The 27,603-nt window shown below is 33.0% G+C and overlaps 1 protein-coding gene across 1 annotated transcript in view; it reads left to right on the forward strand.

The window, feature by feature from the left end:
- The window catches only part of LOC106466218, a 95,445-nt gene that overhangs the window by 51,218 nt on the left and 16,624 nt on the right, over positions 1–27,603 (forward strand). Inside the window, exons 8-11 of the mRNA XM_013926467.2 lie at positions 1,243–1,311; positions 17,509–17,631; positions 22,513–22,750; positions 25,102–25,172. Coding sequence (XP_013781921.1) covers positions 1,243–1,311; positions 17,509–17,631; positions 22,513–22,750; positions 25,102–25,172 — 501 coding nt within the window. The remainder of the gene's footprint in view (positions 1–1,242; positions 1,312–17,508; positions 17,632–22,512; positions 22,751–25,101; positions 25,173–27,603) is intronic.

A 27,603-nucleotide genomic window follows, 5' to 3' on the forward strand; every position in this document is an offset into this window, starting at 1 on the left:
CAGCTTATAAAATGAGTCAGATCAACGTGAGCAGGTAAGGCAATCACTGATTGGCATGTCCTTTAGCCAATCAGGAAATGTCACAGATCTACTGAAGGATGTGTAGATTATTTTTGGTGGTAAAGGACAGGTCTATGTGTTTTAATAAAGGTGGCTTCCAAAATAGAGATGAAAGGTCGACCGACCATTTGCAATAATTTCAAACATGTTATCCGTGTAGTTGATGACATTTTCTGGATACCATTTTCTAGTAAAATAGTTTTAATTGTCTTCAATTCGAAATCTAGTTTAGATTTTGAACAGATAACAAGAGCACGATGGACTAAAGCAGCAATAAGATTTGTTTTGCGACTTTTGAGATTGAAAGAATCCCATCGTGTATTGTCCGCAGGCTCACAACGTCCTCGCATAGATTAGTATCTTTCTCACCACAGTTCTTATTTATTTATTGTGATAGGTATTTTCATATCAAAACAGAATTTCACATAATTTCTCTGTATTTTCCAGATATAATGTTAAATGGCAGCTATTATTTTGAACACTGATGCTGTAATAACAGAGTTAAAAATTAATTTTCTAGATTGATTTTCTTTTAATGTTTATATAATCAGATTGTTACATACTCTACAATACAACTGTAAGTAGTTGGATTTAAAATAATTTGTTTTATTTTTTATTACTAGCATGAAAAATCTAACTTTCTTTGAATGGTTTTTATTTATTAAACTAGCAAACCTGTGGGCCTATAGCCTACATTTACAGGGCCACTATAATGCAAATTTAATTTCTTTAACCACTTTATGAACAGTAATTAGTAGGCCTACTTATTTATGTGTTCTAATGTAAGTCAATGCAAATTTTGGGTTCCACTTTTAGGGAATCCCCGTAAAAGTATTTTTTGCAAAATACTGGGTTCCATAAGGGGTAGAATGAAAAGCTTTACCTATGTGCAGACTTCTGGGCTGAGACAATTCATTTGGCACCAGTTAGAAGTTGGCAAGTCCAGCAGTTTAGGAGAAATAATTTTTGGGAAATCCCTGGGTTCCCTTAGGAGTGAGGTTAAAAATTTTACCCTTGTCCAAACCTTGGGACTGAGACAATTCAATTGGATTCCACTTAGAAGTTGATGAAACTGGTGGTTTAGGATTAGTTACACGACACACACACACACTGTATCTTAGTATAGAGATAGATGGACATATATACATATATTTATATTGATTATTATACTTTTTTTAATAGGAAGCTTTACCTATTGCTATGGCTATCAAGGACTATCACCCATTAAGTCATGGTGAATTGAATTTGCAGGTAAGGAAGAAAAAAAACATTTGTATTTAACATTGTAAGCTCTTCATATCAAAATATAAATTTTTGTCATTTAAGTTTAAAGGACTGTTATAAGTGATATTTATGACATTTGTGTTTCATTTGTATAATACTTGTAATAAATACATGAACTTAAATTTATTTTAGAATTTTAACACAAGTTAAAACACAAGTATATATGTTAAAAATGTGTGCTGTTGCTACTAGGTTGGTGTGTTATATTTTCTGAACCTGTTAGATGCACAATTACATAACCACGCACACACAAAAGCATATAAATGATTGAATTTGGTATCAAATGACAAAAAATTTTACAGAGCTGATGTGATTTTATCTTTAATACTTTAGTGCTATCACAGCTATAACATGAAAGTAATTATGTACATACTTTTTATATGTAAATTCATCTACTTTCATGAACAAATATAGCATCAAGCCATCAGGCTTTACAACTATGATTTTAACTCTCATTTATCCACCTCTCCCATTTCATATATTGCAATATCAAGTTTTTTCCATACCCTGTAAACATACGTGTGTGTCTACACACACACACACACACATATATATATATATATATGTATATTAGATCATACAAGCTAACAAACCATATTCCAGGTGTTGCCAGTCTTTACAGATTCCCTTGATTGTATAAATAGGATTGGAAATGGTAAAGACTCCCAGTTACTGATACCATGCTTAAAATGGGATGGTGAATTTGCTTCTTAATTCAATACTTGATTTACATATATTTACAAGAATAAAGTAGACTAGTTTTCAGTGGATTTTTGTAAAGCATGAACAATGCCTGTTGTGTAATACAGCCCCAATCAATGAGTGCTGGCTTGGGTTTGTCTCTGAACCCTGAAAAGGAGGACATGCATCAGAGCACTTGATGTGCATAATTTCTGAACTATGTTGAATTAAAATGCACCCTCAGTAATGACATGTCTTTTGACAAGAGCAGTTCTGTTTGTGTATAACTCTCTTCATGTTTAATATTCTCACCATAGTCAATACACAAATTCAACATTTCTAGTTCAAAAACTTGCCTAATCAGAAGTTTATCATGTAAGATATTTGATTAGTTTACTTATGTTGAGCTTGTTATTGTTGTTGATCAGGATATCAGATATCTTGCAGAATTTGCCAGTTTTCTGTCAAAATCTCTACAATTTGTAACTTTTGAAAATAGTACTTGCTATCTACTATGTATATTGAAAGGCAGCTGTATTAACACATCTGAGTAAATAGTAAATACAGTAATACTTGTGAAAGTACCCGGCTTCACTCGGGTTATTAGATTGATATATTCTAGATGACTATGTCACTGTGTGTGTATTCTGAACCTATTTTAGCATAGAAGAACAGTCAAAAATGTTTTAAACATTTTTATTTCCCAGAAACATAAAAACACTTCTTTTCTATGTAATTTTTTGCTTGCTTGCCTCATTAAAAAGATGCGCATGTGTGCACACACGTGGATAAGTGATATAATACCCAGGTGTATACTCTCAGGGTCCACTTAGTATATTGTAATATAAGGATCCGCTTCTTTTCTATGTGGTTTTTCGCATTAAAAAGATGCAAATGCGTGCACGCACGTGGATAAGTAATATAATACCCAGGTGTACACCCTCAGGGTCCACTTAGTATTTTGTAATGTAAGGAACCATTTCTTTTCTATGGGTTTTTTGCCAGCTTGCCTCATTAAGAAGATGTGCATGCACACACACACACACAGATCAGATAAGTAATAATACCCAGATGCACACCCTCAGGGTCCACATAGTATGGGTACAAAATTTCAGGATTCTAGGTTCTTTTCTCTTGGAGCTTTGGTTGTCACACACAGACACAGATCCACAGACATGCCCTTTTATTATTATAGATAAATAGTATACTAATTAACACCTTGTTCCATTTGTACCAATACTTAGTGAAGGGATAACTAACACTGAAGAATGACTCGGTGGATATCATGAAAGGATGTACACTATGGAAGAGTGAAACAACTATATTCTAACTATACAAAACGTATTTGTGCCTTTTGGTGTTTCAAGTTTTTACTTTGAACTATTATAAGTATACTTTAGATTAATAGAAATTCAATGCATCTTGAATGTATAATTTTCAAATTTATAGAGAAATTTTGATGAATATTTATAATTATGGATTATTCTTTCAGAGGTGATAACTCACGTCCACACACAGTTTAGCTATATTCCTCATGCATCTACCTAAAGATTTGCATACCACTAGCCTTGAGGCAACTCCCACCAATGTTCATGTGTTTTAACGTGAACTGCTCTGGTGCATAATAATGTCATTATGTCACAAAAGTGCTCCACTAATAGGAGGCTAACACAATCTCCATACACAGTTACTCCTCTGTGCACTTGCACTTGTGATAACTTCCTTCTTTTCCTTGACATAGAGTTTAATATGTTGAGACTTGCATTATTAATAAAACTGATATTAATTTTACGTAGTTTTTGTTTGAAAAAACTTAAATTTCTTATCATGAATTCTCAAATGACAGTGACTTGTATTTAGTCCTGTGAGTGTGATGCTGTTCACACACACAGATTTTTTTTACTGTAGCTTCTGAAGGCTTGTTAACTATCAGGGACATTGCAGCCATTGTTCAATGTATTGAGGATTACCACATGCTTACTGGGCCTTCTACTCTCGTAACATTGGCTACCATTATTTCTGTCAATTGAGAATGATCCTTTGGGCTGTCACTTTAACATGACTTGCTTTGATTAGTGTCTTACCATTCAAGAAGCAACTTTAATTTTCGATTCTCTTTCTGGATTTTATTCTCAGGTATCTTCCTTTACTTATTTTTTGCCTGTGTTCTTTATTATTTCTCATTTTTTACTTCATGATCCGCAATTCTTGTAGTTTACCTTGTCTTTCTTCCTTGCTTATTCTTAAAGTTTGTACTGTTTTCTTTCTCTAATAGCTCCTCTTTCTCACACCTGAATGCCTAGTTCCCCTCATGTCCATGACATTCTTCCTTTCCTTTTCTCGATTCCCTGTCCTTGGTATCTATTTGGCCAGATTGGGAATTGGTCGTTTTTCATATCTCCACCTTGGTCTCTCCCCTCACTTTGCTTCTTTTCCCATTTCCTTTTCTCCTCCTCCAACCCCAAATATGTTTTTTTTTCACCCAGTTTATTGTTGGCTGTGATCGATATGTCAGATACTTTCCTACATATCACTCTTGTCCTCCATATATATTTTACATTCAGTCCATCATTTTTGCATTTTCCCATTCCTTGCACTTCCTTTCGACTTAACATAGGCCCCTTTTGCATTCATTAGTATCATGAGAACCTTCACTCGCTATATTCTTGGCCCAGGCTGACTTTCCATTTCTTGGTCAATTGCCTTCTGTTGGCCCATTCTCAGTTGGCTACTTGCTTGTGGGGACTTGTCCTGAGATCTCGGTCCTTTCTCATGCGAACTAAATATTTGGTACTTTTGGGCATTTTCTTCGTCTCTTGTCTCAAATGCATTAAGTCTTCTCCTCTTTGCCTGTGAGCTATAAACCAGTGGGGGCAGGAAAAGGACCTGCCCAATGATCAGTGAGAAGGTCAACCACATTGATGTAGAGTGAATGCAAGTACTTCATCCAAATGGCAAAAGTCTGGTCATCATCCAGAAACGTGTCTTACAGAGACAGTGAAGCATCAGTGAAGAGAGAGATCCAATTTGAGAGGTAATAATGGAATGCCAGAAGTAGTATGGGCATGGTCCAGTCACCATGACAATTCCTCGAGAAGAGGTTCACAAAGGAAGGAAATGGAATCAACAAAGAAACCGTTGCATTCATAAGTACCAAAGGAGAGGCAAATCTTGCATACCACAAAAGTAAGAGGGGTACCAGGGAAGCCAGAGGTCCCAAAATCAAAAGAACCTCATGCACAAAAAGAGAATGAGAAGTGCAAAACCTGGTGACCAGATATGCTATCACTTGGTCATGTTCCACTCAGTCATTTCCATGAACATTTAGATCAACCATCTGAGAAGCTCCTGTTCCAGGATCCTTTGTTTTTGGGCATTAGAATACACTTCTGGGCCATTTCACATTGGGTTTGACTTATTGTGTGTCATTTGCCTGTAGCTATGAACTTGTTCATGAGCTTCCTTTTTCAGTCAGTATGCATTCTACCAATGGAATGGTCTCTACTCCCCTAGGTCTTTCATGGAGTTTACTCTTGATGGGGCAATCCCCTCATGGATGCATTTGTCACTCTTCTCTAAGCTTTCCTTCTTCTGGTTCCATGTTCCTCATCCTTCAGCTTTGGCTCAGCCAGGCCTAGTCTCACCTATTTTTACATGCCTCTTCTACTATTCATCTACTCCCCTTGGGTCCTCGCCCTGTTACACATCACTCCTTGTCAGATTTTATAGTTGGTGCCTCTTTGGCCAGCTCATTTGTGGTTTTCTCTGCTTCTTTGATCATCATTCATCCCCCTTTCCTCTACTTGATTTTCTGTCTGATCTGTTGCTGGTTGGGCTTTTCAATCATTTGGCATTCCTCCTGTTTCCCTTCTCCTTTGTTTGTCTGTCAATAAAAGTGGTGGGGTTTTCATTATTGGTTCATTTGCTTCTCCTTTCCACCTAGCCATCCTACTGTGAACCACCTTTCTTTCTTTTTTCTCAGGTGTTTCTCCATGGTTTTGTGGTCTTTGCCATTGCTGGTTATTGGGCATCCTTGTTTATAGCATTTCTCCTTTTCTGGTACCACAATCCATTTCTTCTTCTATACTTTCTTTTCCATTAACCTTTTTTTTTCTTCTCTATCCTCCTTGCCTGGCTCACATTCCTGATTGAGACCTTAATGAGATCTGCCCACTCTCACACATGCCCCTTTGAGCCTTTGGCTGTTTCCTTCATACTGTCCATCTCTCCAGATTTACTTCCTCCTTGTTACCTGTGATTACCATTGTTTTGTTGTCTATGGTGTGGATGCTTCTCACACTCTCTTCCATCGTGCTTATATACTTCTCGCCCAGTACCAATCTTCCCTTCCTCAAATTTCAACAGCTCAGGAGGGTATCCATACTTTCTCTCCTATCTTCTTCCATCTGGCTCACTGATTTGGAAATGAGGACCTGGATTGGCTTCTGTGTCTTGTTTGAGCTGTTAGATGTTCCTTATCATGAACCTTTCTCTTTTGGGTTTCTACCATCAATTGACCCTACCCTGGAACCCCTCTTATTTCAGGGCCCTCTCTCCTACTACACTTAATGAATGGGTGGGCATGTTATTTTCTCTGGTTGTGGATGATTTTAGGCTATATCTTTGCATGCAATTTGCCACTTTGCACATTCTCTTGCATCTAATTTTTGCCAGCTCTGGGACAAGGTCCTCCAAGTGGGCATGTGAGTGTCTCTCCTTATCTATGCCATCTGGCTATTTTTTCTTCTGCCATTCTTCAGTCACCCCACCTTCTATGAGAAGAATACATATCTTTTTTTTTTCGGAACCCTTTTTACTTTGTAGGATCCCACCAGATGGCTGGTGTTACCTCCTATTGTATACTTACCCAAAATCTGCATTGAACCAGGATAATGAAAAGCACTCGTACCATCCACCCTGGCTCTACCAGTGACCACTGTAAGATGGGGTGTTCTACAAGACCACTTGAGATATTCTCATGGTACACAAAATTACACAATTGTCTGATCTACATCGTACCTTTTAAATGGAGTATCATGTAAAAAACCTGCACCAGGAAAGTGTTCTGCCCACTTTTTTGGCTCACTTTTGGTGGCTTTAAAATAGTTTCAAGGTCACTCATTGCACTTTCTCTCAGAAAAGACCAATGTATAATCTGAATGTGCCCCAACCACACTACACATATTGGCTTGCCAATCACTTGTGTGCAAGTGCTTGGACAGTTATTCTCATTTTGCCCATCCCTGCAATGCATGGGACTCACTTGCCTCTTTGCCCCCTTATATTTCTGGCAAAAGTATACTCTGGCTGAGACAAGATGCAATCTCCCACAGGTGTGTCCCTATGGAGCCCCTGCCATTGGATGTCACACCCTATAGGCTTTCCTTTGGGCATTTTCTGAAGAGTAGCACATCTGGGTAGATTTTGCACTCGCTCCTCCTCCAATTCAACATGGGATTCGAGCTAAACTGTGTGTAGAGGTGAGTTATTGTCTCAGAGGTTAACATTTTCCCTACCATCCCACTAACAGTGCAGAAAGCCACATGACAGTCCCAGCTGATATAAAGTTGTGGTAGGAGGGCATTTATGAGAACTATATTTTACATTGTTTGGCATTTTGTAAGTAGTCTGATGTCACAAAGTTTTATCTGTTTTGGGAAATGTACGTAACATTCTTTTATGACAAAAAACATTTATACACTCATATCATAAAGATTGGGGTTTTAGAATTTCCAAGATAGTGAAATCCTTAGTACCCAATGGTATTGAAAAAGAAAGGAATATGGTTCAACTTAATGCACCAAAAGACCTACAACAAGTCATACTCCAGCCATTATAAGCAAAGTGTGGCATTGTGTAGCTGGTGAGAATACTCAAACAGAAAAATTAGTGGCAAAAGCTGATCTTGTGCCCCAGGCAACGGTACATTAAAGTGATACAAGCTGCTTCCATGACGTATCCTTTCAACCACTGCATACCTCAAGTAGCTGGAGAATGAAATGGGTATTCACGGTATTCCATGCAAAGACATACTGTTCAAGTCATTGGATGCAGCAGCTTTGGATATGTACATAATTGAGCTTTTGAAGTGTGTGCTGGAATGTCATTGTCCTCGTTTGCCAGATGGCTTATAGAAAGAAATCAGGGAGAAGGGAGTGTGCTTTGGATGTGACAACTTCATGGGATGTGACAACTTTGCAATGGTATTGTAAAGGGTGTTGTAAAGATACACAGTTATTAGTTAAAGCGTTAAGTGGTTAGGGTAACACAGACTGTGAAACACAGGCTCTGAAACTGTTTTAGTATAATGTACTTGACCTCTTTGTGTGTGTGTGTGTGTATAATGAAGAAACTGAAAAATGCAAAGGTTATAAAATACAGAAAATATACATTTGGAGGTAAATCCTTTTAAAAATCTTTATTTTAATTTTTTACTTCAAGAAAACTTTCTATTTTAATTCAGAACTACTACAAGATGTTCTGAATGGAATACAATAAATGATAAAGGAATGTTACACAAGATATAAATAATGTAGTAATGAAAATATAATAAACTTGAGGAAAATTTGATGAGCTATTGATTAAAACTAAGGAAATATAAATATTATTAAGAAAGTATACATAAAACAAAAAATAGTTAACATATGCAATTAAATAAATTTAATCAAACATTTAATGAAAGATTTAAAAAACATTGAAAGAAGTAAATAAAAATGATAATTTTTTTAATTAATAAAAAGCTAAACTGTTTATGATTATCAGAAGAGTTTATAAAACCTAATTAAAAATAATTTATTTTTCAAATCTAATCTTTGATTGGTATTTGATGAGGCATGTCATGTGGCAATTACTTTAAAATGCTTAATGGAATGAGCACCTTTGTTGAAGTGCAAAGCTGTGGGTTTATCTAGATCTCTAATTGAAATGCTAAAAAAAAGTGTTCTGATGTTTATTTAACAAGCATACAACTGCTTTAAATTTGGTTGCAGTTGTTAGAAGTAATACAATAAATTAAACATTGAGAGGTACAGGTGAATCGGCTATGGACAGAGTAGGATAACTTGGGATTCTTAACAGATAGGATCAGTGTCAGGGCAAGTGTTGCACCTGCACCTCTAACAGTTTTATTTATCAATTTTGGTATCACATGATGGTCATATGTTGTTTAAAAGTTAACTATAGATGGGTATATTTTTAATGATAATATTCCATTTATAAGAAATTAGAGGTTTATTAGGAAACCTGACTGATAGTACTGTCCTGTATTATTATGCGAACATTGTCAAGTAATATATGCATGACCTGTCATTAAATGGATGATGCATATGTGTAAGGGGAACGCTTTTATGATCAGTGGCCGTAGAAGAGTATTGGTTGAAGTGAGGTCGGACATTTGTCATTGGAATCTGTAAATCATCTAAGGTCAGTATTATTTAAGATAGACAACCTTTGAAAAACTGAATTGTAATGTTTGTTGTGTGTATATATATTATTATGATGAAGAGTAGTAGAGTAGTCACATTTTGCAGAAAAATGGAGCATCTTGATATATTTCTTACTATAATCTTGGTCATTACTTATTCCATGTTAGTGTTATATATACAATTTACCTCATAGAAGTGCCCAACAAAATTTGTACCACTAATAGAATGTGTAACCCCTTCACGTATTTTGTAGTGGAATGATCTTTAGTGACACGAGTTTGGTTAATACTCCTGGAGTGAAGACACTTTTCTGTTAGTATGACTAGCTTTCTTATTCTTTGCAGATTTTAAGGACTGTGAGTATTAATTTTCCAACAACAGTTGTAAATTGTGTATATCTTATTCTACCTTTAAGGTTACTTTCCTGAACAGTATTGACTATTATATTTATTATAATTAGTTTTAATTGTTACTTTTATTATTATCATCATTATTATTATAAAGATTACTTAGCTTAGTTTATGGATTTAGGACTAACATAAATCTACTAATCTAGCTGAGCCAAGTTTGACTTTTAATACAGTGTAGTGGTTCGTACTTGGACATTGGCCTAAACAAGTGAAACTTTTACCACAGTATGGACATAAAGTGTTGGTTAGAATATTTAGTTTTACTTATTAAGTTTTATTATTATTTTTAATTTTAGTAGTTATTGTTTTAATACAATGATTATTCTACATAATACTAGTTTTAATTTCCTTATTGTTATTTTGTTTTCGTCACAAAGATTATTTCACATTGTTAGCTTAGTGTATGAATTTTTGGATTAAACTAAATCTAGTAAACTAGATGACCCAAGTGTGATGCGGTATGGTTGTTCACAGATGGACATTGGCCTAAAGAAGTGAAATGTTTACCACACTGCAGACACACATGCTGTTGGTTAGAATATTTAATATATCTACTTTGTTTTACATTATTTCTAATTAAATTTTATGTCTGTTATTTGATTATAATTATTCTTCTGCATTGTTAGCTTAGTATATGGATTTTGAATAATCTAGGCTTCCTGGGCTTGCCAATCCATGTGAGATATCATTGGGTTTATGACCAAAAATGTTGTTAACGATGTGGATGCTTTATAATAATTACATGGTAATATAATTTGGAAATTACCTTTAATTAGCTATGCTCGTTACTATGTATATATATTTAGTTCTGATCTATGTAGGTAGCTAGCTTGCTTTGATCTGAAGTTAATATTAGATAATCTGGTGAGTTGTGATTTGGGAATGTTTTTCTTGGTGTACGGAGGATGACTGTAGTGAATATGTAAGTAGCTTTGTGTATTTATCAGTTTGTAATACATTAGTGTTGTGAGATGGACACCATTTATGTTAAGAAATTATATTTTTTGGTGGGAAACAGTAACTGGTTTGGAGTGATGGATAAAAAGAATTGATGTACAGAAGAAAAAGGTTGATTCATCATTAGTGTATATAGCTATAAATATCATCAATAAACTTACGATATAAAGCTGGGAAGATACCTGTGTAGCTCTGAAACATGCAATCTTGAATGTAACCAACAAAGAGGTTAGCATTAGAATTACTTCTTTTAATGTTTTTTATTTTTTAAATTGTTCATATTAACTATTTTTATGTTTTATTTATCCTTTCTTTATCATATTTCTGTTTCTTCAGTTTAACTTTGTTACATTGTCGTTACTATATTGTTTAAATCTTGTATAACATTCTTTTCTGATTTATTGTCCTGCACTAGAGCTGGATTATTTGTGCATTTTGATAAACGATTGATAATTGGACTCATTATTCAGTTACATTCAACTAATTGATTATTCTTACATGAAATATCTAAAAAACAAAAAAAATTCGTAGCTAAAAATCAGGTTTCAATACCCATAATGGGCAGAGCACAAATAGTCTATTCTATAGGTTTGCTCTTAACAATATAGAAAGGTAATGGCATTATTTATATTACTTGGATAGTTTTAATAATTGGAAACCCTAATTTTGATTAGTTTATTTATTTTTTTTAGCCATGGCACTAATTGATTTAGCTGAACAAACCTAAATTAATTGAAAATAATATTAAATCATAATGGCAATATTTTGATTACCAGATAGTTGGAATAATTGTAAACAGTAATAATCATAAATATTAATTGATTATTTTTGTAACACACTAATTGATGTAATCAGTGTTTATAGATAATTGAGTTAATTGCCTAACCCTATTTTGCAGTAGTTTTTCTCTAACTAACAGGGTTGTTTCTGACTTGAAAAAGTACATTTGTTTGAAACATCACCAATAAAATAAAAACTATAACCAAATATTTTGCCCTGAGTTCAGAAACATAGAAGCATATCCTTTACATATGTTTGGATGGTCTACTGAGTCAAACCATTCGATTGAGGATGATAATGTGAAGTATGAGTCTTCACCACACTTAGTACCCTGCAAACTTCAATAAACAGCTGACTTTTTGAAGTTTACTTCTGATCACTATGGATTTCCTCTGGTACTCTATCCACTGCTTAACTAATTTTTTGATTTCTGTAACTTGACATTGCACAATTCTCTATGTAACTAAAATGGGAGTCAACATCAATGTTCAGGACAATGCTGTTATTGTATAAAAGTTGACCACTGTCACAATTTTAAAATGTTTCTTTGCCAATTGTCAAAACAAAAGGCCTTTACTTGTATTTCTTAATAGTATAAATGTATACTATGTTGTTGTGGGGCTTAGGATTCTTCTACAGTAGGTGTCTGTGACTTGTTGGTAATAAAATCAATGATAAATGAACAGCACACACTTCACTTGTTTTCAAAATAATATATATTCGGAACAAGTTAAACGTATGTACAACAAATTCTTCACATTATAGAGATTACAGGCATATCATAAACACTATATATGTATAGTTCTCTTCTTCTTGTCAAAAGTCTACTTAGACCTATTTAATTACTTTAGAATTTCAGTTGACAAACTGAACTATCTTCTCTATTACTATCACACTAGTATTCTGTGTGATTCACTTACATTTGTGGTGTGAGTTACCATAATTGTTTGGTCTTCTTTCTTCTAAATATCCTCTTCTCCTTTTGTCAAAGTGCACTCAGGCTGATTCATTTGTTTTAGAATCATGCTTTGATGGAATAATTTTTCTTCTTATCTCTTGTTAGTCTTACACTAGCATATTAAATGCTAGGCCTATGTCAATCGTTAGGGCTATCACTTCTATACGGTAATTAACTTTACGCTAAACTTTTCCTTGCCTGTAACTTTACTGTCTTCTGCTGTTACTTGTTTGTTGCTTCTGCTCATCTCATATTATTTATATGTTTATCACTTAATCGTCTGCCTGCCTTCTATATTCTCGACGTCACTGTATTGCACGCGACATTCAATAGTCTCAACATCAATGACTTCTAAACACAACTTCCTACAGTTGTCAGCTTTAAACTCTTATAATAACAAAACTAAACAATAATAAAATATTCACTCATAAAAATAAATTAATCAATAATATCTAAACTAAAGTGTCTTTTATATCATGACAGCCATGAAGCATCTATAATATGATGTAAAGCTAATAAAGCTTCAAATTTTCTTGTTTGCAGGTTGAGGCCATTCTGTCACTGTTTATCTTAGTATGTTCTGTGTACACTCATTCCCTACTTGTCCCCTGATTGTTTCAGCACTTAGTTTGAGAGATTATAATGTTAAAATTTAGATTTGATCCCTGCTGTAGACACGGTATAGATAACCTGTTGTGCAGCTTTTAAATTAACCCTGTTATAAATGCTTTGCAGTATCCAGTACATACTTGCATATCAAATTTCAAAACTTGAATAAAAATAGTAATTCTATTATTATTTCAATAATTTTTTACTCGAAAGATTTATAATCAATATTTTGTGACTTTACAATATTTACTGAGTGTAATTTGCAAAGAAAAATTTAAAAGATGTTTGAACTTTGATCTCTATTCTGCTCTGAGAGATATTGCATGTAAACAGCACATGTACTGATGTTTTTAGAATATTTCAAGTCAATTGAAAATATGTTTGCCTTTACTCATAAACTGCCATTCCTTTGAAACAGACTTATATATGCTTTGTTTTCATGTGACTTTCCTTTAATGTCAATGATTATATTTATACAACATTGTGTGGCTGATCTCTTATATATATATATATATATATAATTTCACAGCCAATGAGTGGGACAGTAGCTCATAAATCTCTGTTTTGAAAGCAGATAGAACTAATGGCTGAAAATGATTGGATAGAAAAGATCCTTTGTTATGTCAGTATAAAGTAAAGAATGTGGTAAGCAGTAATTTATAGTTTCTGAGAAAGTGACTAGTGGAAATTCCAATAGGGGTGGTTAAAGGACTCTAATACAAAGTTTGCAAAACTTTGGAACTAGAAATAAACCAGGGAATTTTTTTATAGTTTCTTTTCACATTCATTTGATTTGTGATAATATTTTTATGTTATTTCTAATTGAAATCAACATGAATATTCTTCTATAAGAAGACATAAGGTGGGACCAGCGAGTACAGTAAGCTAGTTCTATGAAATTATACTATTCATATGAAAAAAAGGTTTTTGTATGTTTTAGTAAAATTATTCTTATAGAAAACACATATACAAGTACAAAAATTCCTTACTTATTGAAAACAAACTAATTATTAGAAAGAAATTGAGCTTGACAAAAACTATAATTGAAAAAATATTGTCTTTATCATTGTAGGCTTAGGATACAAGTGCAAGTTGTGTTTCTGCTAGTTAACACTTTTTAGGGTTAATTGTTTTATGCTATTTTCACAGTACATTAGATATAAAAGATGAAATTATCTGGTTAATAATGTTAAGAAATACTCCAGTTTTATTTATTTATTTCATATTTGCTAATAGTTACTTTCATTGTACATTAGAAATTGTATGAATACATGATAAAATAAGTATACTGTGAGTAGAACAGCTCAGTCACACAAATTATAGTTTTATTGAAAACATAAAACTATTGAAAATATTTACAAGATTTTAGGCACACATTGAAAAATGAAAACTCTAAGGCAAAAGGAAGTATTTTTATTGTTTTTTTAAAAGCAACATTTCACAACCAAAATTCCTGAAAATTCACAACCTAAAATGTGATGAAATACTAAACCAAATTAGCATTTAAAATGTGTGAACACAAAGCACAGAGGGTAACATTCATGCCTTACTACTCCGGAAGGGGTTAAACAAACCATCCGAACTGATTTCCAACCTGAAATACTCTACGTGTATTCATAGGAAAGAACATTTCTCTGACTTCAGTTTCAGACTTTTTTGCTGCAAATATTGAAATGCCATGTCTAAATTCTCATTTACAGCCTGAAATGTGTTGCAAAATTTTAAAGTGTTGTTGATGTAGATAAAACCTCATTTGTGTTGCAAAACGTGTAATGCGAGTTCCATCAGCTGCTCAAAATAGTTGTGCATTACACAAAACCCATAGAGCCTTTCAAAAGTGCCGAAAGCAGTTTTGGCTCTACTTTCATCATGTAGCTTAATCTATCAAAAGCTGAAAGCAATATCAGAATCCTTCCAACACATCAAGATTTGTGGCATCAATTTGTGTTACTCTACTTAACTGCCTGAAGTCTACACAGAACTTTGGTGCATTTACTTTTTCAATTACTATTACTACTTGTGATAATAAGATGCAATCTCTGGATGTTTAATGATTATGGCCTTCAGCATTTATTTATCTCAGTCCTGGCTATATCTTAGGTTCCCCAAAGAAGCCTGTATAGGAATTGCTTTATATGTCATACATCTCCACAATCTATTCAATGTTAGGTAATGTTTGTCTTTCCCAGCTTGTAATCTGTTATGAGGAACACTGTCAAATTCTGTTGGTACTTTCAAGTTTATTTTACTTGTTTGAACTCAAATCATGTGCACAGTCCTTGACCATAGGTGTACTGCCTATTGTGTATTTGTCTGTGAGGGTGGTGCAGCTGGAGTGGAAGCTAACAACACTGCTAGATTCAGTAATTTCTCTTTCACACACAATATCAATGATAATTTCATCCAGTATCTTTTCTGCTTGTCTATCAAAGCTCTAAACTACAACTGAAATATGTTTTGCTCTTGAAGAAATAACTCTCTGATTAAATGTGGCTTGTTTTTTTGAGAGAAAAACTGTGTGTGTCAGACATAACTTTAACTGTAACAGTCTGAGATTTGTTCACCTCTTGTATATTAGATGTTATAATCTGTATATACTCATGCAATTCACTGCTCTTGTGCATATTTTGGTCAACATTATCTAATTTCCCCATAGTCGATGTGTTAGCTTGTACACAGGCACAAGGAAAGCTACCCCCCTCTGCTATAAGCCCTGCCAGATCTCGTAGGCACCTCTTGGGTGGTATCTTACAAGAAACGATAAAGAGAGAGTAATAACCTGGATTAATCAAAAACATAAATGAACTACACTTCTGTACTAACAAAATCCTGTTTTTATTGAGGTAAGTTGTGGTAGTGGTGAAACAAAAGAAAAGACACAGTATAAAGGTGAAATAAGAATGCCTTAATTAACTGAAAGTATATAGATGGAAAGCTATATTATAGGTAGGACTATTGCATTATTGTCTAGTTTTGACATGGAATAAAGTGTATTTAAATTACATAACAATGGGTGTAACTGAATGTATGACTGTTGGTATTGAAGAAAGATGGTCACACAATCACCAAAAACAACAGTTAAAAAGGGCTAAGACACAGTGAGACCTTGCAAGTAAGTTTTCACTTCTCAAAATTAGAAAGAAATCTATTTGAAGATGTGAAAACTACACTTACAGTTCACTTTCATCTGATTGAAAAAGTTATCCACCTTGATTTCGTAAACTCCAACATTAGTTTCATCGTTCAGTATGAAGATTGACAACAAATGTTTCGTAATTAAATGTCACACGAACTGATATACATTTCATATTCACAGAAAAAATGCTCATACTGGGTTTTACATCTGCTGAGATTTTGGACATGAAACAAAAGCTGAAAAACCTAATAAACACTATTCCTAGGCTCTGCTCACCTCACAGATTTAATAATGAAGTTAACCAACTAAAACAACACTGACATGAACAATTTTCCCCAGAAAACTAGAAACATTTATCCACAGAAACCTCAACTAACACCACAATACTAAACCAATAACACAAAATCCAGTGAAACAACCGACAACAAAACCCTACAGTACTGCATACCTTACATCCAAGAAATCCTTGACAAAAATAACTAACATTTGGAAAGAAACTTGCAATCAAACACAACATTCTAGTAACCACTAAATTTTATTCAAAAACTGGTTACCAAATTAAAATCCATAAAATGTAAAGACTACTCAGACAAACCTAATAACAGTGTCATCTATAATATACTCTGTGACAACTTTAATGAATTTTACCCTGAAAAAAACAAGCTACAAAATAAAAACCAGGCCCAGTGAACAGAAAAACAGTGTTTCATATTTTAAACACACTGTAACTCAAATAAGCATATCTGTAGAAAATATTAAATACTAAACAGGAAATCCAGCATCAGTAAACAAAAAATTAAAAAGGCTCTTCTAATATAAAAGCACAAATCCACCTTAAACTAAAACCAAGGAACACTTTTATACCTATACCGGAAATTTTTTACTAAATCACATTCTCTGTATTGAAATTTCTACTCCTTTGCAACTTGAAGATTGAATTTTACATTTATTTTAAACTTACATTATATTGCCCCATACAGTTTTTTTGCCTTATTAATATTATTGCATTACAAGGTGTTGTCACATTTTGTAACTACTTTAATGGGCAGTTTTACAGATCTAACCTGATGATGACCTGAATATGTCATTGTGTTTGTAGTTGTGTTCTGTAATTAAAAGTTTTATATTATCCATATCAGCCATCTCCACAATTTATCAATTTCAGGTGAGTTCCTCAGTATCACAAGAAAGTATTTGTTTACTCTTTAGATAGGTGATCTAGTAACTTTGATAAAAGAGGAAGAGGACTGGTTCTACGGAAAATGTGGAGAAGATAAAGGAAAGGTTCCTAAGAGTCATGTTGAAGTTATCAATCCCTTGCCATCACAAGAGGTACCAGTCCTAGTACAATGAAGATTAAAAAAGCTATATTTATAAAAACAGTATCTATGTAGTACCTAATGCTTTGGTATAAGGCTAATATTTATAAATATAATCTGAGATTTTTCTGGTCAACATCTATATTAACACTGTTATCTTTAATAGTGTAATGGTGCCCATTTAATGTAAAATTCAAAGTTTTATTATCTTGAAAGTAAAAAGCATGAATGATAATATTTTTGCAATATACTTTTAAAACATTGCAAGAAAGTATCAAACAAATAAGAAATATTAATAATAAAAATATATAGGCTTTGATCTTCATGTTCAATATTAAGTAAGTTTTTGATTTTTCTCTTAGAAACATTTTAGCCAATGTCCATACATATATTTAAATTGAAAATCAATGTTTTCAGATTGTGGATGTGTTTCCAACCTGTTGATACAGTATTAAACTTCAAAACGTGTCTCAAAATGAATGTCATTTTTATTTAAAATTAAAAAGCACTGGAAAAAATAACATTAGCAGTTTTTTTATAATTTTAGGCACATTGTGCTCTGTATTAAGTGTAACAAACACAAAAACTGAAATTTTTTGGCACAGTGAAAGGTAAAATCTTTATTATTGGCTACAGCTGACTAATTTCTGTAATGCAGTGGACACTAACTCTGATGATAGTAAATGTGTTATCAAAACTGGTTTTGTGTTTTTTACTCTGAACATTCACAAATATTGTTTAATACAAAAAAATATGTTTTATAAAATGATGATACAGTTCATGATATATATTCTTGAAGTGTTAGTACAATTTAAAAATACTTTAATATACTGTTTAATAAAATGTTACTTTTTCAGTTGGCTTTCTCACAAAAATAGTAATAATGCTTTTATTATTTCTGTTGTTTAAATTATATTATGAATAATTATAATTTGCTTGTGAATAACTTACCAGTTGATTATTGACTTAAGCAATTTTTCATCAGGCCTAATTAAGTGCCTTTACTTAGTAATAGTAAAGTCATACAATGAATTCTCAAAAACCTATAGAAGCATATACTGATTTCATATCAGCCATTGTTATGCATGTAGCCGAGAAGTTTTATTAGGAAACATAGATTCAGAAATGTTACTCGCCTCCTCCACAGAACAAACAGCTAATACCACCCTATACGTAATATTGTGTGCTGTACTAGTCTAGGATGCAAAGACCATGATATTATACCCTTCCACCAATAGGAAGGGGCACATCTTCCATGCCCAGTACTCTACTTGAGCACTTTGTATAAAAAAGCTAATTCTTTTCTTTGACATCACATTGTTTAATTGTGTTATTCTTTTCATTAAAAATTACAGAATCACTTTTCTTCTTATTTTCAAATTTTAGTTAATATTTGAAGTTTTATCTTTCTTACCTTTATTTTCTTGATTTCAAGAAAGAGGGATACAAAGTTAAAGCCACTGATATGAAATACAATCTTTTCCTACGTTACTTTGATTTCTTCTCTTAATCAAACTATGAGATTTTGGGACATGTTTCATAGTCTGTTATATGGTTTCTTTGGAAATATTCCCCTTCATCATTAACCCAGTTGTTGAATTTCGGCAGGAGCTAATGATTAATATCAACTTGATCAACATGAAACTGACCAAGACCTAAGTACCATGGACTTACCCAACCTAATGGGATAAAAAAAAAAGAAATAACATTAATACTTTCCATGAATTCAGTTTTGTGGATCTTAATGAATACAGCTTCTCATATCCATGTTTCTGAAACCTCCCAGAGTCCAAACTCACCTGAATAGGATAGAATAAAAGGGGGGCCCAATGATATTACTGAACCAGGGGCTTAGGTTGGCTCTCGAAGCCCCTGTACCTGCATTATCAAAGCAGCAAAGAAAAAAGGTGAGTGTTACCTCATCCTTGTCAGGAATGAAATAACCAGAGGCAAAGGCAAGTTAGGAGAAGAGTTAGTCAAAGTCATCCAAAGACAAGATAGGCTCAGCAGAGTTAAATAAGCAGGAAGCTGCAAGTTTTGAGTCCAAGATGGTCATTATAGGATAGATCCAAGAACTTAATGTACAATGATGGTAACATTGCTCACCATTGGACTAACTTCAGCCACCACAGAATAGGGTTTATTAACTTTTGCTGATTTTTCATAAAAGACATTTTGATGACAATTTTCTTCATGAATCCATTTTAGCTCATTAAGTAGTATGCATTTCTTGTGAGCTTTGGAATATCCCACTACCAGACCTCTCAACAGACTCTGGGCCCCAGGGCAGCTACCCCCCTTGCCTCTCCCCCTCTCATCAGCCCTGCACAGGTATGTAACATTTGTTGTCTTATTTCAGTTCTCTGACAAGTTCTTGCATGCACCTCAACTGTAAGATTTTTTCCCCTCTTCCTTCCTTGCATGAAAGTTGCATTTTCTTTTTTGTCTCTTGTTTGTATCAACTCTTAGTTGCCACATAATCCCAGAACTTAAGACTTATTTATGGTCTGTGGTTGGAATTCTTCTTTTTTCTCTTCTGCTCCTGTCCTTTGAATCTTTGCTCCTACATTGGAAATTTTAGTTTTATGCTATTTTGGCTCTCTTCTACCCTAAATCTGCTCATCTTTTTCTGTATCATAGCTTATTATCTTCATTACCCTTTCCTTCTGAGGCTTTGCATCCCAACACCAACAGGGGAAGGTCACCATACTCCATGCCCTTCCTCTAGTCATCTGACTCATCTTACTTCCCTTTTTACATGGCATTTCAAAGGTGGTCTATCCATATCTGTGATCATGATTACAGAGCATATTTGTCAACAACCTCTTATCTTTTCCCTGGCCATTCTCCTTTTTTTTTCCCTCCTATTCTTCTGGACTTCTTCCAAGTCTTCCTAATCAGTCATCCTCCTCTTCTGAACTGGAACATAGGTATTGTTTTCATTCCTACCTTGATCTGTTGGGTTGAACAACTCATTCAGCCTGTCAATTTTTGTATAGAAAGTTACTTTTTTTGTTTGTTTTTTTCATATCACATCTCATCAAGCTTATTATATTGTGCCTTCTGTTGCCTCTGGTTACCCACGTACCCTGTATGAGGTGTTTCAGGTGGTATTGTGGATGACACCCAACAAACCTTTGGTGTACATAAACTGCTCAAGGGGACTACTACATATGGCTATAATGTAGTGCTTGTTACATCAAACATGTTATTATGTGTTCACTTGGGAGTTTTGGCACATTTTCAAAACTATTGTTTTGGCAGTGGTATGAAGTATTAGCTCATTAGTCCTGACGAAATGTATCCATTTGAAATAAGTTTTCAAGTAAAGTGTTATTTAATAAGTTTGAGTTCATTACAAAAGTATATTCAAAACATTGTTAGAGATTTAAAAAACTTTGAGTGTGTAAGATAGAGGTGAATGCCCATTAAAGAAATTAGACAGGTGAATGAATGCTTAGCATAGATCAGTAAGATAATTAACTGTTCTCTTGCCTGATGAATTACTTAATGTTCTTAGTAAATTATGACATTATAAAGTATACATGTATCTAGGCTAATTTAGCTATGACCTTCTCAAACCTTCTTCTTGCATTTTTTTAAACTGGAATTCTAGCGGGACAAATAGTTAGACGAAAACAGAGACCATAGTAAAAAGATGTGGATATGTGGGACGTCGGTCTAATTAAAAATAATGTACTGGACGATAACCTATGAAAAAAAAAGAATCAGATAAGATCCTAAGAAGAAAAATAAATGAAGCAAGGTTTGTCATATATAAAAATGTGGTGAATACAACAATACTCTTCTAATATTAAGTCACACAACAACTCTTCTTAATATGAGTGAAAGATATGCCAGTATAAACACTAAGGTTGAAATATGCCATATTATTAATTACTCCATGTAGGTGTATTAATGTAACAATGCTGTATTAAACTTAATATAAAGTTTACACTCAGTTGTGTCACGAGGTGTAATGAGAAGAGCAGAGAAGAGTACTGTAATGGTTTGGACATGTAGTAAGAAGGGAAGAAAGAGGTGTAAATGAGAAGAGTACTGGAATGGTTTGGACATGTAGTAAGAAGGGAAGAAGGAGGTGTAATGAGAAGAGCACTGGAATGGTTTAGACATGTAGTAAGAAGGGAAGAAAGAGGTGTAATGAGAAGAGTACTGGAATGGTTTGGACATGTAGTAAGAAGGGAAGAAAGAGGTGTAATGAGAAGAGCACTGGAATGGTTTGGACATGTAGAGAGAAGGGAAGAAGGAGGTGTAATGAGAAGAGCACTGGAATGGTTTGGACATGTAGTAAGAAGGGAAGAAAGGAGGTGTAATGAGAAGAGTACTGGAATGGTTTGGACATATAGTAAGAAGGGAAGAAGGAGGTGTAATCTGGAATGGTTTGGACATGTAGTAAGAAGGGAAGAAAGAGGTGTAATGAGAAGAGCATTTCTTCCCTTCTTACCACATGTCCAAACCATCTCAGTCTTTTTCTTTTTTTCTATGATCTTACTGACTTCAACTCTTTTCTTTGGTTTACTAAATCTTTAAGTTATCTTGATTATGGAATATAGCGATTAAAAATGTATTGTAACACCTGGTATAGTTCAAAGTTATGATTTTACAGTGTACAGAATATCTGTATGTAGTTCTTTGAATTTATTTCTTACATTAGTTTTTTTCAACATCAGACAGGACAGACATTTGGGAGTTCTCACCTTGGTGTTTATAGATGTTCATCATATTTTAATTTTGCTCCAGATTTTTCAAAAATAACTGTACAATCTTGATATAATGATGTTTCAAAATCCTTTGATATATGTTTTTATATATATATTATGGGTTAAACTAGTAATTCACTATACTTAAGAATTTCTATTTTTTCTTACATAAGTCTAACAGTGTAGCTTCTTCAAACAAAGAGAAAAAGTGTCTGGCTGTTTACAATTTTGAAGCTGAAAATTCGGATGAACTGTCGTTTAAGGAAGGAGACATAATTACACTTTGTGGAATTATAAATGCAGATTGGTGGATGGGTTCACTAAACAATCAGAAGGGTATTTTTCCATCATCATTTGTAGAGATGAAAGAGGATGAAATTCTCAATAGTGAAGAAACTCAAGAAAAGAAAGGTATAACTTTTATTGCATGGTTGTGCTGAATATGTTTGAACTATTACATAGTTTCATTGAATAATAGAAGCACTTACAATGGATAGCTGACTGAAGTGGCTTGTCTCAGATTTATTTGGTTAAACTCTAGAATAGACTGAGTAGTTGAAGAAGTTTCAGACTACCCAAATGCCAAAAACCTTCACATTTACCCAGTGCAACATGAGCTACCTACACAATTGTTCATTGTCATTACAACACAGGAGGGGCCATAACCTCTAGATATAACTTGAACGACCGTTGAAGGACATTTTTGTAGATATTGTATTATAGCAGTCTTCTCATTTGGCAATAACAGGTATTACGTACTTTGAGAACAACAAACAACAGTTTTCAGAGGAAATTAAATTCAGAATAAATATTATAACACTACAAGAAGTTAGAAACACTTGGTGTATTCATAATATCACAAAAGATTGATGTACAGAAATGAAGTACAGTAGTAACATTCCTTAAGTAAATTTGTCATTTGAAGAGAATCCTGAGGAAACTTTCCACAATACAACAGTTTATTGGACTGAGTGGGTTACAATCTACAGAGTTTTAGTTGAAACAGATTCTTATATCATACAACTTCCTACTATAATGGATGTAACGTGCATGTCAGTATCTATGTATGTAACCGAAACTCCTGCATCATATGTTGAATGGCACCGCAAACAAAAAACCATAAAATATTTCAGAGTTTGGGTATTTAAAATTCAGACAATTAGATAAATAACTATGGTATGTGCAACAACCATTTCTGTATAATGGAACACAATTTTAAATAAAAGTACTCTCCTCACAACAAGAACGCGACTTGCACTAGAACTGTACGTGAAGGTTTGATTATATCTTTATTGATGTAATTTGTAAATATAGTAATAAAAAATGGAGTTCTTAAAAATAAACTTATTTTTTTTCAATAAAGGGTACCACTTTTAACATATAAAAACATTACAGTTTATATGAGTAGAATATATGAGCATTTTAAGCTCTGTACATTGAATCATTTTGATGCAATACGTTGCTTATGACTAAATAGCACAATCCAAGCACATTTTCTGTGCAGTACTACCCCAAAAAAAATCCTTTTTTTTTAGATAATGTTTGCTTTTTTCCAAATTTTTTACTGTGAGGTATGGATACTACAATTAATAATTATTAGCATAAACAGTCACCTGTAGGGTGGCATTTCTGCTAGTAAAAATAATATTATGAAGTATATAATAATGTACCATGAAACATTTGAGTAACAAAGCTAAGGAAGTGATGCAATAACACTACGATAATTTCATGTACGTTACAGTTATCATTAATATATATACTAAGAATCTAGGTATTCTGTAACATTCCATATTTTTAGGTTTTATCTGAAGAAGTAAAAACTTGGACTGAGTGGATACAAAGCTGTGATTTTGTGTGCTATACTGATCATTGGACTAAAGTTTCTGCCCAAGTTTTCACTTCTTTAGGATAAAAGAAAATATTATTCAAACTTTACCAGGTGGGGTGCAACTTTTAAAAAATTTAGTAAAGTTATTGTTAATTTACTTTTTAAAACCCTTTCTTGAGCAAATAAAAGTGAAATGTAAAAAAAATTTTGGCATGCATTTTGTGATTTTTATCATAAAGGTTCATGAGTTCCAGTTTCAAAAAATGTCTCATATTTTTGACGCCCTTCCAATCTTAGAAACCATAACATTGCTCTAAGATCCTTTTTATCCATGATCTGCTGCTCATTGTGATTGCTATTAAAAGAAGTGGTCATACAATTGATATATACATTTGTTGTTAATTAGATAAAATTGAACAAAATGTTACAAATGTTAAGCCTAACTAAAAATGACTTAGTCTACATTTCACATTTCAGAATTTTATAAACGAGTCATACTTTGAGATCATTTTGAGAATTTACTAGCACTTAAGCATTTATATCAACGTGATGATTTGTTTCCTAAAAGAAAATACAATATACTAAAAAGTAGGAAAATCGTGTAGTTAAATCAGACGTTCTTTTTTTCTTATACATAATTGAAATATGATTTTAAAACACCTTTTTTTTATGATTTTTTTCTTTACTTTAATAAAGCAGGTCTAGATGACCACATAACATTTTCATGAGATTTTTTAGAGAAAAAAATGTTCTTTTTGCTCTGAAAAATATGAGTAATTAAGGCCATCGTTGTGAATGGGTGGTTATTCTAAATTATAAGACACAATTAACAGGCTTCTTTAATTATGCAATGAAAATCCTGTTAAGTAGATATATTTTTATTATTGATGATGTGATTAATGATTTGTTATCCCTTTTTTGTTGTTATAAACAGCATCAACTGTTTGTATGGTGGTTGCATTATATGACTTTCCTGGAGAACAGAAGGATGATCTAGTTTTTAAAGTGAGTAATTTATTTTTCAATTACTTGTACTAATTCTTATAAATTATTATCAAAAGGATAGTCTTTTTGTTTTTGGAGCAGTTTGTGCAACCAAAGCATCAGCAGGATAAAATCACATTAGTAATTCTAAGAATATATGAGTGAAAACAAAAAAGAATATGTAATAATATGTCGGCCCGGCATGGCCAGGTGGTTATGGAGCTCGACTCGCAATCTGTGGGTCACAGGTTTGAATCTCCGTTCCACCAAACATACTCGTCCTTTCAGCCATGGGGGCATTATAATGTGACCATCAATCCAACTATTCATTGGTAAAAGTGTAGCCCAAGAGTTGGCGGTGGGTGGTGAAGACTAGCTGCCTTCCCTCTAGTCTTACACTGCTAAATTAGGGACGGCTAGCACAGATAGCCCTCGTGTAGCTTTGTGCGAAATTCAAAAAACAAACAATAATATGTCAACCATACTATATCTGCCATATCCAATGCCAGCAAGTACCAGGGCTCATGAGCTAATAGCCACTACTTCAATTCTTGTTAACTCTTTCCCTATGGATACCTTTTTCTGTGTATGTCTCAATCTTTTTACAGGATTACATTCAAAATATAGTTAAACTAATTTATTATCAATGTATACAAATAAACTTGGCATCCAAATGTATTTAATAAACCCAATTTTAATATGATATACATTTTACATTCTTAATTTTTATAAGGAAATATTTTAAAAAATGCTCAGTCTCATGTATGAGAATTGTGACATTTGCTCTCTTCTTTAATTTATTTACCAACCCTCCCAGAAGTATGGGATTTAATGTACATTACTCATTATAATATAGATATTATTCAAGCAAAGCATAACTTTTATAGCCTCCAGTCTTATTTGGTTACAGAGCCATAAACTAGAAAATCAGACCCACCTACCACACCCACCTGTCACATCCTCTCTTTCACAAATTACGAATAGTTCTCTCTGACATTTAATACTATATTATTTATAACCAATAGAAAGCCCAAGTTTTAATCTATCAAATGATAGATGTTTTATGTTATTTTCTATACAGAGAATTGTCTATTTTGCTTCCAGTTCAATCTTTATTCCTACAGAAAACACATTGATGAGCTTAGCTGAATTTTTAAGAGCTCTTATTGCATAGTTAAAAATCCAGAGAAGTTATTATAGTTATAGGACATTGTTTTTTATGTGTTATTATTCTGTGTTCTTAGTTGCATTATTTAATTAAATAAAAAAATATTTAATGGTACCACTAGTATAAAAAAAAATGTAGGTTTTAGTTTCATTGACAGTCAACAGCAAAAAATTAAAACCTGCGTAAGTATTATATTTCTTGTTTTTCCTGTGTATTCTTTATTTATTATTATAAAAAAACTAAAATGTAAAAATTAATTAGATAAAATTAGATTAGGTAAGATAATGAAAATAATAATTGAAAATTCTTCACAAGGTATGCTTGTGAGTAGCTTGTGCATTGCTTAATTCGATATGGTCATGTGAACTGCACGTACACCGTACACCGAGTGGTTTACAGCTTGTGTGGTGGGATTATTAGTTAGACATAGTTCAAAGGGCAATAAAACAATAAAATTGAGTATAAATAAATGTATACTGTTATTTAGCTTTAAGCTATATATGATAAACAGTTGTGATTTTCTGTTGCAATCTGCAATCATTCCAGAAAGAAAAAAGAATAATTTAGATTTATTTCCTAATTTTTTATGGTGGTTATGAGGTCAGTAAAATTGACCATCTGTGTGTATAAAGTTGTAATGTCGAAAATAACAGATAAAATGTTTCTGCAAAAAAAAAGTTTGATAGAATTATTTAGGAGGTTTTATGGATTATGCAAATTAAATTTGAATATTTTGAGATATAGAAAAGTATTTTTAATCTTAACATAAAAACCAAATGTAAAATCATCCCTAAATATGAACCCCTGTTGCAAGACTCGGTCAAGAGTGTTATCTACCATCTTATGAGTTGTACTGTAGCCAACATAACACAGAGTATGGGATCATTTCGTGACTGACTATCAAAGTGAGATCCATCCAGATTCCTGGTATCGAACTTGTGACTCATCAGCTATAGAGAGAGAGAATGTGATTTATGAAAGTAATGTTTCTAATTTCAAATGTATTGTCTATAAACTTAGAAGAGACGAGTCTTGCATTTGAAATGGTATTCATCGATCATTTGTTCTTTGTTTCAGCTCACTGCCAGTTGTGTGGCATAGTTTTCTTAACTTTAACTTTATTTACATTAACTTTTAAGTTTTAATAAAAATGTTCCACTCCAAATAGCTATAATTCTGTTCACTTTTAATTAAATCATCATTTGTTTCAGTTTTATTTTAATATTAAATGTCAGTTTATTTAACTTCAGTTTTTAATGACTAGATTGTGTTATAGATTGAACA

This window comes from Limulus polyphemus, unplaced genomic scaffold, assembly GCF_000517525.1.
Source record: "Limulus polyphemus unplaced genomic scaffold, Limulus_polyphemus-2.1.2 Scaffold2189, whole genome shotgun sequence".
Lineage (NCBI taxonomy): Eukaryota > Metazoa > Arthropoda > Merostomata > Xiphosura > Limulidae > Limulus > Limulus polyphemus.